This window comes from Impatiens glandulifera, chromosome 9, assembly GCF_907164915.1.
Source record: "Impatiens glandulifera chromosome 9, dImpGla2.1, whole genome shotgun sequence".
Classification (NCBI taxonomy): Eukaryota; Viridiplantae; Streptophyta; class Magnoliopsida; order Ericales; family Balsaminaceae; genus Impatiens; species Impatiens glandulifera.
The window spans coordinates 4,804,950-4,817,880 of NC_061870.1; the positions used below are offsets into that span (position 1 = coordinate 4,804,950).

At 36.1% G+C, this 12,931-nt stretch overlaps 1 protein-coding gene across 1 annotated transcript; it reads right to left on the reverse strand.

The window, feature by feature from the left end:
* Window positions 1-1,928: 1,928 nt before the first annotated feature.
* Window positions 1,929-5,299, reverse strand: LOC124915279 (protein NRT1/ PTR FAMILY 4.6-like). Its single transcript, XM_047455970.1, has 4 exons — window positions 5,132-5,299; window positions 4,943-5,063; window positions 4,634-4,851; window positions 1,929-3,453 (listed from the first exon to the last, which is right to left on the reverse strand). The coding sequence occupies exons 1-4, from the start codon at window positions 5,132-5,134 to the stop codon at window positions 2,098-2,100; spliced, it is 1,698 nt and encodes a 565-aa protein (XP_047311926.1). The 5' UTR covers window positions 5,135-5,299; the 3' UTR covers window positions 1,929-2,097.
* Window positions 5,300-12,931: the final 7,632 nt, after the last annotated feature.

Genomic DNA, 12,931 nt, shown 5'->3' on the forward strand with positions numbered 1-12,931 from the left:
CTCACCGTGAGGTAGCATGAGTACAAGCACCACTGTCCACAATTCAATCAATTTCATCACAAGACACATTAATATTCTCAATATCATTATAACAAACTGTAAGGAAATCATCAACAATAGGAACATCATCATTATTTTTACCTTCTTTGTGGTTGGAATTAGTGGGTGTATTCTGTATTTTGTTCTTGTTCTCCTTCTTCAAATTTAAAACATTTTTTCTTGATATAGCCCTTCAGGCCATAATGTTGACACTCAATATTTGCCCACTTGTTAGAATCCTCACAATATTTTCTATGATTACTTACACCTCGCCATTTATTTCATCCCATTGATTCTGTAACCAAGACCTCAAATTGTAAAGAATAGTCGTGTGTCTTTTGTCTCATCTTCATTCAACACACTCTTTTTTACTAAATTCATTTAGAGAACATCATCTAGAGAAGGATTAGATAGATTTGTTCTAAAAGTCTCCCATGAGTTAAGTAGTGTACCAAGTATACAAAAGCCCTATATCTCGTCATCAAAACTGAGTTTAATTGCTTCCAATTGATTAATAATTTCCACAAAATTATTCAAGCGGTCAATCATCGGAGAACAAACTTGATACCTTAAGGACATCAATTACTTTATCAAAAACAACTTATTATTACATGTCTTTCTTTCATACAATATTTAAGTTTACTTCAAAGGGTACGAGCATTAGTAATGGAAATCCCTTAGTTCAGAATATTGTCATCAACCCATTGACGAATATAACTATATACTTGCTTGTGAAAAAAATTCTAATAATCCACACTTTTTTTCTGCAAGCTTAGTTGAAGAGAACATAGACAAATGAAAACATTTCACATACATTAAATATTCCATTTTAGCATTCTATATATTATAATTTAGAACCATTTTAGCTCACCATTCTAGATGTGTTAGTCTCCATCCTTCTACTCAAATAAAACCAAGCTCTAATACCATTTTGATGAGAAATGTTTTTGTACAAAACATAATACTTTCCCAATTAACTAGGTATAAGAAGTGATCAAAACAAAATGAAATCAAAACGACAATGCAAGACAAATTTTAGCGTGAAGAACCTTTCTTCAGATTGAGAGTAAAAAACTACGGGACCAGTCAAGCCACTTAACAATCTACTATTATCAACAAGGTTACGAATAGAGATTACTCTAGTTATAACCAAACTAGAGTCAATAATCAAGTGTATTAAGATCACATAATTATCTTGACAAATAACAACAAAGAACAAGATATAACAAAATCAGCCAACCTTATTAGTTTTTCAATTCTAATTTTCTCTTGAACTGACTTAAAAGACTCCGAAAACAGATCTTCACTGTTAAGAACGTAATCCCATAAATAACCAACAAACTATCAACGTTTGAAGCAAATCAAATGGTACAAACTCCAACAAACATAAATCTTCTGTTGTTACCTCAAACTCTTAATTGTGTTAATACTCTGTTCTTTCTTATAAATCTCAAAACTCAATTAACCTAAATGAAAAAGAATATCTCTTTACATTATATACTACGCACCTAAAAAAAGTTCGCACTAAATAAGTCTCTCAAACTTAGAGGTACAAAATCCAAAATAATGGATTTCTGGTAGAGTGTACTATAGTCCTTTTATATCATCATAAAATACAATTAAGCCTTATAAATTTGTTTTTTTTACAATTAAGCCTTCCACTCTTATATTATTTAATTTATTCAATTACAAGAGTGAGGTATTATTTGAATGTTGTTTTAATAAAATTGAAAGAACAAGAATCTAAACTTTTATACAAATACGAAGACTTAAAGAAAAATAAAATACATGGATGTAAAACTAAAAGATCAACAAGACCATTTTGAACTGTATTAATATTTTAAACATTATTAATTTTGGAGTAACTAATTGTGATCGATATATATATGTGTGTTGTAAATAAAAATCAAATGAGCTTTTATTTTAACCCATTTCAAGTTGAATGTCATTTTTAGTGCTTATGACATGTTTAATAATAGAATTTTGAGCTTTTCTTCATATATATACAACATAAATTAAGAATATATTATGTATGAGAGAATATGGTTTCTTTGTATTTCACTTGTTGGCCCCATTGGATCTGTACTTGTACTTTGATGCCCAGAAAAGGTAATGCAAGAAATTCAATCCACTCAATGAGCACATTAGCCAGTAGAACCTGTCTAGCCTGAAATGATTAATGTTTGCGCCAGAGAGCCAGCGCCTATGACCAGATCCGCCAGTGACTTCATTCACAATTGATACAATGACGCTACTCAAGTAGTACCCCACGGCCAAGGATGCCCATGAAAGTGAAGTGGCTAAAGACCTCATTTTCATAGGCGCCTCCGTGAAGAAAAATTCCAATAATCCAGCTAGCGTGAAAAGATCTGCTGACCCTAAAAACAGGTACTGAAATCCCACCCACAAGAATGTGATGGGCAAGGGTTTTGTGGAGTCCATCAGATTCCGGTCGGAAGCGACGGTTCTCCTCTTGATTTCCACAACTGCGGCCACGGCCATGGCGATAACAGAGAGGAAGAGGCCTACTCCGATTCGCTGGAGATGGGTTACGCCCATTTCAGAGTTGGTGACTCGTCTCGCAAATGGGATTATGAAATGATCGTAGGCAGGGGCCAAGGTCATGATGAAAACTACGGGAAAAACAGGGAGAGAAGCCGGTGGAACTCTAAGGGAGCCTAGTTTGGTATCCATGGTGGCTGCCTGCTGAACCGAGAAAGTCGACAATTGGGCCAGGCAACAATTGAGCATGATTGTGCATGCGAAAATTGGAAGAATTCCCAGGACAACCTTAACTTCTTCAACCTCCTGAATTGAGCATTCAAATCTTGGATGAACTGGTTTGTTCTGAGATGCCCTGTTTAGGAACTTGAGAGTCCCTGATGGATTTTCTGATTCCAGGTTTGCAATTGCGTTTCTCGGGTTTTTCCCAATGCAATTATTGAAAACAGCCGCTAAACAGACTTTAGAGATGGTGGTCAATGGGCTTCCAGTTGGAATCTTGTTCCTATAAAAACTAGAACCAGAAAGAAAAACAGGGATAGACAATAGAATAGCCAAAGTGGAAACACCAAATCCCCATTGCCAGCCTTTGTTGTCCTCAATCCAAACAACTAACGTGACCGCAACTAGTGCTCCGCAAGCCAGACAGAAGACATAGTAGTTAAAAAAACTCGATCTCTGCTTTCTACCAATTGCGGTTTCTTCATCGAATTGCTCAGCCCCGTGAGCCGGCAAGGAGCCTTTGATGCCGCCAACTCCGAGTGCCACTATATATAAACCCACAAATAGCATAGCCGCCTTTACTCCAGCCACTTCCTCGCAGGGAAAATCCACCGCCGCATCATCTTTATTGTTGCATGCAGGAGGCTTTAGTGAAGGTGACCGAGCTTGGATTGTCAATACTATTAGACCCTGTTTCATATAATATAATATAATGAAATCATGGATTAGAGTACACAGATATCATTTTTGATAAAAGTAAAAATATTCTCAATTAAGATAAATATTATATATGGTAAACTGCAGATTTGAAACAAATTGCCAGAGAGAATATATTTCTAAGGCTTATATATAATGAAGCACCAACTTTTTCATGTAAGACATTGGGTTATTGGCTTATGAGTGCACACGTGTCATATGTAAGTTAATTCTCTTAGGTATGGGACCAGCACACTTGACATACATGCGCACTTGAAACGCAACCTGGAACAAGTTGGATTGAATCTTGATCATGCATTTGTCATGGTCCACAAACCAAGTCACAAGACAATAACGTTTGTGCTATAAATTAAACAGGACATGTTTTTCTTATTTTGTGTATTTATTAATGCTATAATATAACTGCATTTCTCTTTTGTTAAAGTAGCAGTAATTAATAATTCATAATGAACGGCTTATAAATGAAAAATTAAATAAAGCTACTGTATGTAAAGAGTAAAAAAGGAAGCATGCAGAAAATAAGGAGGTGAAGAAAACAAAAATCATTGTATGGTTTAGAAGATGTATAACCAATAAGACTGAGACATTACAAGTAGAATAGTTTGGTTTTTTTGTTTCTTAACTAAATTGAGGACGTATATATGATCACATGAATTAACCTTTTTTTTTTCTTCAAGTTGCCCAAAAACTAGGGGCAAGTTTGTGGGCCATCATCTTTTATCTGAGATGGACAATCAAAGTGGCTCATATTTCTTCTTCTTATTATTATTTAATACGATTTATTGGGTCCACTGAAAAAGGAGGTATTATTGCAAATTGTCAAACTGATGAGAAAAAAAAATGATATAAGATCCCTATATAGGATGGTGAAGAACAAAGAAAATGACTATTTTTAAATAAATAAATATTGATGCGTCAGCTGCCCATTCAATGGCTTCACCAGCACCATGAATTTGTCTTTATTTTATTTTTTTCTTTTTTATTTTATTTTTTTCTTTCTTCTTTCTTTAATATATATATATATAAAAATATAAAGATAGACGCCCGCATCGATCTCATATATATTATATGAAAACGTGAATAGTGAAGGTAAAAATAGTCAAAAGTAAAAGTAATATATACTCGTGTTGAGAGGGAGGGAGAGAGAGATTACCAGAAACTGAACTAGGGCACTTGAGAGGAAGATTTGATAGGATGTGAAGAAGGCATCAGAGAGGAAGCCGCCGAGAAGGGCGAGCAAAAAAGCAGTCCCCATGAAATTTGTGACCGAATTGGCTGATTTTGAAGGCGATAAATGCATGTATTGTGTTAGATACAACACCAAATTGCTTGCATTAGCTAAATACGCCAAGTTCTCTAAGATCTCCACAACTACGTACATATTAAACATTGATCAACACATAACACATGCAACTGTTTACTTATAATTAACTTTAAGAGATCGATCGATCGATCGATATACCTAAGACGAAGGAAGCGGCCATCATACCGCCATGTCGACCTCTCACGGAAGGCCTGTTTCTCCAGTCCACATACCCATCCCATGTCGTAAGCTGTTGATGATGTTGCTCCACTACTTCCTGCTAATTATTAAACCAAACATAAAAAAAATGGTTGTCATATAATAATAATAATAGATCGAAAAGCGTACCATTCTCTCTCTCTGTCTCTCTTCCACTCTATTCTTTCGAAAGCTGATTGATTAAGAGGTTAGATTGTGAGCCGAGAAGCTCTAATTTTATCAGAGAAGAAGATCGGAATCTTTTAAAGAGGGTCAACTTTAGAGAGAGAAACTAGCAAACAAAATCAGAGGGATTGCAGAGAGAGAAAATATCCAACTTGTGAAGAATAGTCTAGATTATTATATATTATAAGAAAAATACTTTAATGCTTTCAGATGCAGCAAGTAGGAATTTTATTTATTTATTTATTTTGAAATAAATTATATATATATATATATATATATATTATGGGCAATTCCTTTCTAAGGTAGGCAAATAATCCATATTCTAAGGAAAAATAGAAACAGAAATGACAAAATTAACTTCTTTTTTTTTTTAAATACTCATACTATTAAACATCTTCTGTCATTATCCATTTGACCCTCAAAATTGGGCTGTCAGTGTCTCGATTCTTTTATAAATAAAATTATAGTTTTAAATGGAATTTTTAGAAGCTTAAGAAAAAAAATTTTGAATTACATTTTTTTCAAGTTTAATCTGATTACTAACATGTTACAAGAAAAAAGAAAGATAAGTGGGCTGTCTTAACTGGTCTTGGGCATGGGCTTTCGCTTAGGCTTAGGTAACAGTTATCATAAATATTCACTAATACAATGTTTTATTTTATTTTCATCACGTCTATCTTGAGAATCTAATTGTGATACATCAATTTATTCAATTAAAAATTAGAAATATTGGGTTTATTTCTCAAATTACACCTTTTTTATTTCGTCATATGACTCAAACTTTGAGCATTTTTATTATTTGGGGTTCAAACTTTGATTGAAGTCATATGAAGCTCCGACTATCAAACTTTTGTCAAAATTTGGGGCTTTTTCCTAAACGGGCGTTAAATCCGTTACTTTTATTTGACCTCGCATTTTTGTTTTCAAATTATATGCCATTTGGAAAAAACAAATTAAATAAATTACAAGCCCTTCTCTTCATCTACTCTCCATTCGTTACTCTTCATTTTTATTCTTCTTCAATCTTCCGTTCCACTCAAATTAGATCTTTGTAAATCTTGAAGTTCTTAGACTAGTGTCAAGATTCCGACAGTCCACCACCGAATATCACGACCAACAATTCCGAGAACAAATGTAAACATTCAAGATCTCTGTATTTCATTTCAATTGTTGGCCTATCTGAAGAATAAAACCAAAGAAATCATAGTCTATCTTATGTAAGTCATAGGAAAACATTTGGTTTTATTACTAATGAATTAGAATATCATAGAATCAAAAACCTCTTACGACTGGAAATCATGATACCTTGGTAGTACGGTAGGAGTAAGAAGAGTAAGAAGACGTTGTTCGATATATTATCGAAAAAGTAAACCAGTCGACCACTAGGGATTTGTTTCTTTAGTACCAATCTAGTGAATGAGATTCCACCGATAATCAGGGATTATATTTAGCACACAAATTCTGTTCGGGAGACCTTAGTCATTTTGACTGTAAGAACTCTACCGAACAAGATTGTGTTGGCTTTTGACTATTGGATCTTTGAAAAACGATTACGAAGAAAGAAAACCCTGGAAAACTGGGAAGGACAATAAGATTTGATGAATAGGAAAAATTATTTCTATTTTCAAGTGATTTGTATTAACCTTTACAAACAACCATTATAAATGAGTAATTAGCCTAAAAACCCTAAATTACTTATACATATAGGCCCAAGCCCATTAATAATTAAATAAACCCTAATTGTATAAAAGACAATAAAGACCCACAACTTTCAATTTTCTGACAATCAATGCTTAAACTCACAATCTCCCCCATAAGCTTGATTTGGTTTGAGATTCTTCACACTGAACAGCTCCCGCATCTCTGCAAATTTGACTCTTGTTAGTGCCTTAGTGAGAATGTCTGCTCGTTGTTCTCTTGTGCCTACGAACTCTACAATGATCTGTCGGTTCTCGACGCATTCATGGATGAAGTGGAACCGAGTGTCGATGTGTTTTCTACGTCCATAAACACTGGATTCTTCATTAATGCTATTGCGGATTTGTTGTCGACATAAAGGGTTACTGGCCTCGGCTCGCATCCGAGCACCTTGTTTAACAAGTTTCTCATCCAAAGTCATTGGCACGACGTTGCAGTAGCTGCCATAAACTTCGCCTCACAAGAAGATAAAGCAACAGTTCGCTATTTCTGAGATTTCCAGGTGATTAAATTCCTGTTTAGATAAAACACCATCCCTCCAGTACTTTTTCTGTCGTCTGTGTCACTGGCTAGGTCATTGTTAGTAAAACCAATGAGTTCTTCCACTTCTCGTCCTCTTCTTAATTGAATCCCATAACTCGTCATTGTTAGAAGAATGTGTTTTACTGCCTTTTGGTGTAGAGTGGTAGGCTTCTCCATGTATTGATTCACTATGCCAACTGCATAAGAGATATCGAGTCGAGTGTGCGTCAAGTACCTAAGACACTCGATGATACGCTTATACTCCTTCGGATCCACTAATTTTTTTTGTTAAGCTTAAAACTATAACTTAGCTTTCTGAGTCTTTACTTCAAGAAACGATTTCTTGATTGATGGGACAGGGTATTGAATTCTATAATCAAGCGTAACGGAAATAATATGAGAAGAGAATTCGAGGTTAAAGAGAGAAGAAACAAAGGTGAGAAGAGAATACTACTATAATACACCTAGTAGTCCAAGATAGAGGTTCAAGACCGAGAAGATAATTAAGAGTAAGAACTTTCACAAAGCTTTCATTCATGCCCAAAAAAAGGGTGAGCATCAGCATATATAGCGACTGAATTACCCAAGAGTAGTCGGTTACAATTCTGTTACAACAACTTTTAGGGACTTAGTCAACAATCAGTTTTGTGGGAAATAGAAAAACAGAATTAAAATATTGTTATGCTATGAATATAAAGTTCCCGACCGAGTCTCTAGCCCAAGTGCTCCATAGGACCGAGAAGGGTGCTGTTTTTTATTCGTGGAGCGTAACATCATCTCCCCCTTCAGAAGTTCGTCAACCCCGATGAAGAGACTTTTGTCTTGTTTGCCTCCTTGCTGCCAACATCTCCGAGCATTGAATGCTTATCACTTCGGCATCTTCCCAAGTTTGGTCTTCTATTTGGGACCCATCCCAAATGATCAACAACTGTTTTTTCATTTTCCCATGCACCATGATGTCTTGTCGGTCCTGTTTGGTTGTTATCTTAGTTGGGGAATATTTTCAATAGCAGCAGGGGTTCCTTGGAATTATTTTAATTGCGAGACATGGAAGACATTGTGTATCCTGGTGTCGGTTCCGAGTTCTAGCTTGCACAAATTTAGGGGGAAATTTCTTGATTAAGATGGTTGGATAGACGTGTGTAGACGGAAGTCTCAATAGGACTGATTAGATCAGTTGTCTAAAGAAACCATGTACTTAGACGAGTTATTATCCAAGCAACTTGTAAATTAATCTTGGTTAGACGTCTATATGTAAGACATACGTTTGAAGCGTCTGTAGACATGCGTAATTAGACGACGTACGAACAGATGCATGTTAGACATTTATAGATGAGCGCGTTTAGATATCGTCTGAACAAGACGTCTACCCAGCTTAGAAGGCATGCGGATAGCACAAACGTCTAACTACATGTGTCATTAGACGTTTCATCTTCGGACGAGTGGGACAATTGCACAAACGTCTAACTACATGCGTCATTAGACGTTTCATCTTCGGACGAGTGGGACAGTTGTCCATCGTCTCATGATCTATCCATGTACTTTTCCCGCCCATAAAGTGAACAGTCATATTTCTAAACTCTGAATAACTTAAAGACATGTGTCTCTCAATGTTATAAATATGACTACTATTTCTTATAGTTAATGCACGTCTTTTAACTAATAATAGTTTCTATGATATTTCTTTTAAATGGTGTCGCTTAATGATAAGATTTCTTGGGAACATACTTTTTTTTATAATGACGGTTCATTATCACACTCAAGTATTTTAATAGATGTCATTTATGATTATTTACTGTTACGTATTGACTATGAACTATAAAAGTAACTAACACATCTGAAGAGATTTAGTATCCTCTTTGTGAGTCTGAATTCGTCTTCTTTCTCTTTAAAAACCTCTTGAGATTCTGAGTTGCATGTAACCATAAGTCTTCTTCTTCATTCAAAATCTTAAGCTAAGAAATGGCCTCCATTGCTCTAAACACTCTGCAAGTAAACTTTGAGTATGTCTCTTCTTCGACGCTTCTAGAAATGGTTGCAATGTTCGAAACTCTTGAAGCTTTCGGCCTGAGGAAGTTTCTTGGGGGTCCTATCATCATTCACAAACTCGAGGTTCGTGACTTCTTTGCGTCTGCAAGGATAATCGACGGCATTATCTATGCGACGATAAAATGAGATGAAGTCTCCTTCTCTGAATAAACATTCGCTTTGTTCTTCGAACATTCGTCGGAGGCATTGACAGAGTTCCCCACTTCTCCAGATGATATCCTATCTGAAATGAAGAGTGTCTTCTCAGATACCTCCTTCCCTGTCGAATCTCATGGGAAAAATTCATCCTTAAAACCAGAGTTTTCTATTCTCAACGACATCATTTCTAAATCCCTTTTGGCAAAGGTAGCCACAAATGTCTATTCCAAAAAGATTTTTGGAATGATGGTGGCTATAACCAAGGGAACAACCATCAAATGATCAAAAATCCTTTTTAACTACTTGGTGAAGTTGTTCTCTTCTCTAAGGAATCTTTCTGGGTATGCTGCTCAGCTCAGCATGTTGCTCGCTCATCTCCGATTTAATATTGGACGTGGGGTCCTCATTAAGTCTTCCAAAGTCTTGGACGTCCAAAGGGTTTATAACTACTTCTTTAGGGTAGGAAGAGCAAGGGAAAGGAGAAGTAGTTTGAGGTTTCAAAGGACTCTAATAGAAATAGGATTTTGTGATTGATCTTCCCGATAATGTCAAAAAGGGGGGAAAGAAGCGGCCTGCAATCAAGGGGGAAGATCAGGCAAAAAGGACTATCAACTAGGGATGAGGAGGATAGGAGTGACCCATTTTGAGAAATTTTTCTCTATGTCTGTTAATGAGAAACTTTGATTTTATATGAAATCTAATTGGATGGAATTTTCACTAATCTTCCTAATCTTCTAACTAAGTTTTAACATTATAAAAAAGGGGGAAATTGTTGAGTAAATTAAAATAAACTTAGGAAATAAGTTTATTTAAATCAACATTGCTCTAATTATAAGCTAACATTATTTTGATGATGTGCGGATTAATTAAAATAAAACATAGTTATGCACAAACAAACGAATAAGACTAAATTGTGAAACTGTCTTTGTGCAGGTACATCTCAAGGAAACGTAAGAAGCCGTTCTGGTCAGTAGACACCGTCTAACCTCTTCAGACGTGGTCTGAAGTAGGCGCCTTAAGACGTCTTTCTACTTCAGATGGAGTTTGAAGTATGCGAGTAGACGTCGTTTAATCCCTTTAGAAGTGGTCTAAATGGAAGCGCAGTTAGACGAGGTCTAACTTCTTTAGACGTGGTCTAAAGGGAAGCGCAGTTAGATGCGGTCTAACTCCTTTAGACGTGGTCTAAAGGGAAACACAGTTAGATGCAGTCTAATTTTTTAGACGTGGTCTAAAGGGAAGCGTAGTTAGACGCGGTCTAACTTCTTTAGACATGGTCTAAAGGAAAGCGTAGTTAGACGCGGTCTAACTCCTTTAGATGTGGTCTAAAGGGAAGTGCAGTTAAACGCGGTCTAACTCCTTTAAACGTGGTCTAAAGGGAAGTGCAGTTAGACACGGTCTAACTCCTTTAGACGTGGTCTAAAGGGAAGCGTAGTTAGACGCGGTCAAACTCTTTTAGACGTGGTCTAAAGGGAAGCACAGTTAGACGCGCTCTAACTCCTTTAGACGTGGTCTAAAGGGAAGCGCAGTTAGACACGGTCTAACTCCTTTAGACGTGGTCTAAAGGGAAGCGCAGTTAGACATGGTCTAAAGAGAAGCATAATTAAATGCGGTCTAACTCCTTTAGACGTGGTCTAAAGGGAAGCGTAGTTAGACGTCGTCTAACTTATTCTTAGACGCGGTCTAAAGAAGAACATCTGATGCCTTACTTTAGCAGCCGTCTAAAGGAAGCATCCGTCTAACTACATACTCAGCTCATCTGTAGTTATCGTTTTCAACCGTCTGATAAACCAGCTGATCCCAATAAATGAAAGACTGTCACATATGCGTTTATTATTCAAATTTCCCATGTTGAATCTCTCTAGTACAAGACAATATTATAGGATATTCGGCACACTACTTGTCTGGTATGGCCATGATCCCAATGCTCAGTTTGATTTACCTTTGTACTATTGGAGGTCGTCCAATAAAAGGAGGACACGTGTCCTCAAAGAAGTTTCGACTGTTGATGCACTTCCAGTATAAATAGAATCCCAAGGACAACGGACGAACAATCGGTCACCACAAATTTGCTTCACACACACACATATTGTTGCTTAAGCTCTCTCTCTTGATTATCCAATCTCTCAACCTCAAGCATTAATTACTCATTCTATGTCCGTGTGATCATTTTGTAATTCATATACTATCTTTTCGGTGTGAAATCTCAGTGTTGTAAGTTGAACAGAGGGTTTTCTGTTCAACAAAGAGTTAGCTAGAAGTTCAGAAGTAGGCGGTTGTTAAGTCATGTGGTTTTTGACTGGGTTTGTGTAGTGTGTTCTATATCAATCAAAGTCTTCTAGTGAATATCCTTAATGTTGAGGAAGAAGGGTGACGTAGGAATTTTATCTCCAAACATCCATAAAACTCTTTGTGTTCTTTATTTTCTACTATTGACATTTATTCATCTGAAGCTTCAAATCCAACAAATGGTTCTGCACTTGAACTTGTTCAAGAGTTTGTGAAGATTTGAGAAGAATAGAACCCAATTTTAACTTTTAACATATTTAAAATCGAATTGAAGTGTTTAAGCTATTCACAATAGTCAGAGCCATATCTCTATTGTCAACACCGATCCTAACAAGTTAATTCGAAGGTGATGATTTTGTTACTTCTTTTGTTCTATCTTAATTGTCTATACATTGTGGATCATAGTTTGATGAATGAGATGACTGATTTGTCATCTTATTGTTGGGTTTTTTGTTTTCCTTAGTCCATGAGGAAGAGCCCAGCAAATAGGCCCATCTTGGGCCCCCACTTAATTCACTTATTTGGGAGCAAGATAAAAAGGGGATAAAGCTTCTTTTGTAAGAAATAAGAGCAAGAGAAAGAGAGAGAAAAATCAAGAAAGAAAAGAGGGAAAAACTTCAAGTTCCAGCAGTCTTAGTGTTTTGATGATCGCCGAAGTTTGCACCGTTAGATCGTCCTAATATTTGGACAGCAACTTCACAACTTCTGGGCCAACATTCTGGACGGTGGAGATTGGATTTCTAGGTCTGAAGGTCGGAGTTTCGTTGCCGGAACAGTAGAAATTATTTTTGGTGATATTCTTCCTTTTTGTTCTTTGATTGTTTCTATATTCTTGATGTGCATGTTTCCAAGGGTATTATGAATTTGTATGCCTCTAGTATTGTTTAGAGAAGACTTTTGTATTGCTCTCATGCTGGTGATAGTGGATTTTAAGCGGCACTAAGTGTCCCGTGGATTTTACCCATTGAGGGGTTTTCCACGCTAAAATTTTGTGTTTCTTGTGTGTGTGCTTACTTGGTGTGTTACTTACTGTTTTAAGGGCTATGTTGATTGCATTTGTACATACCTATT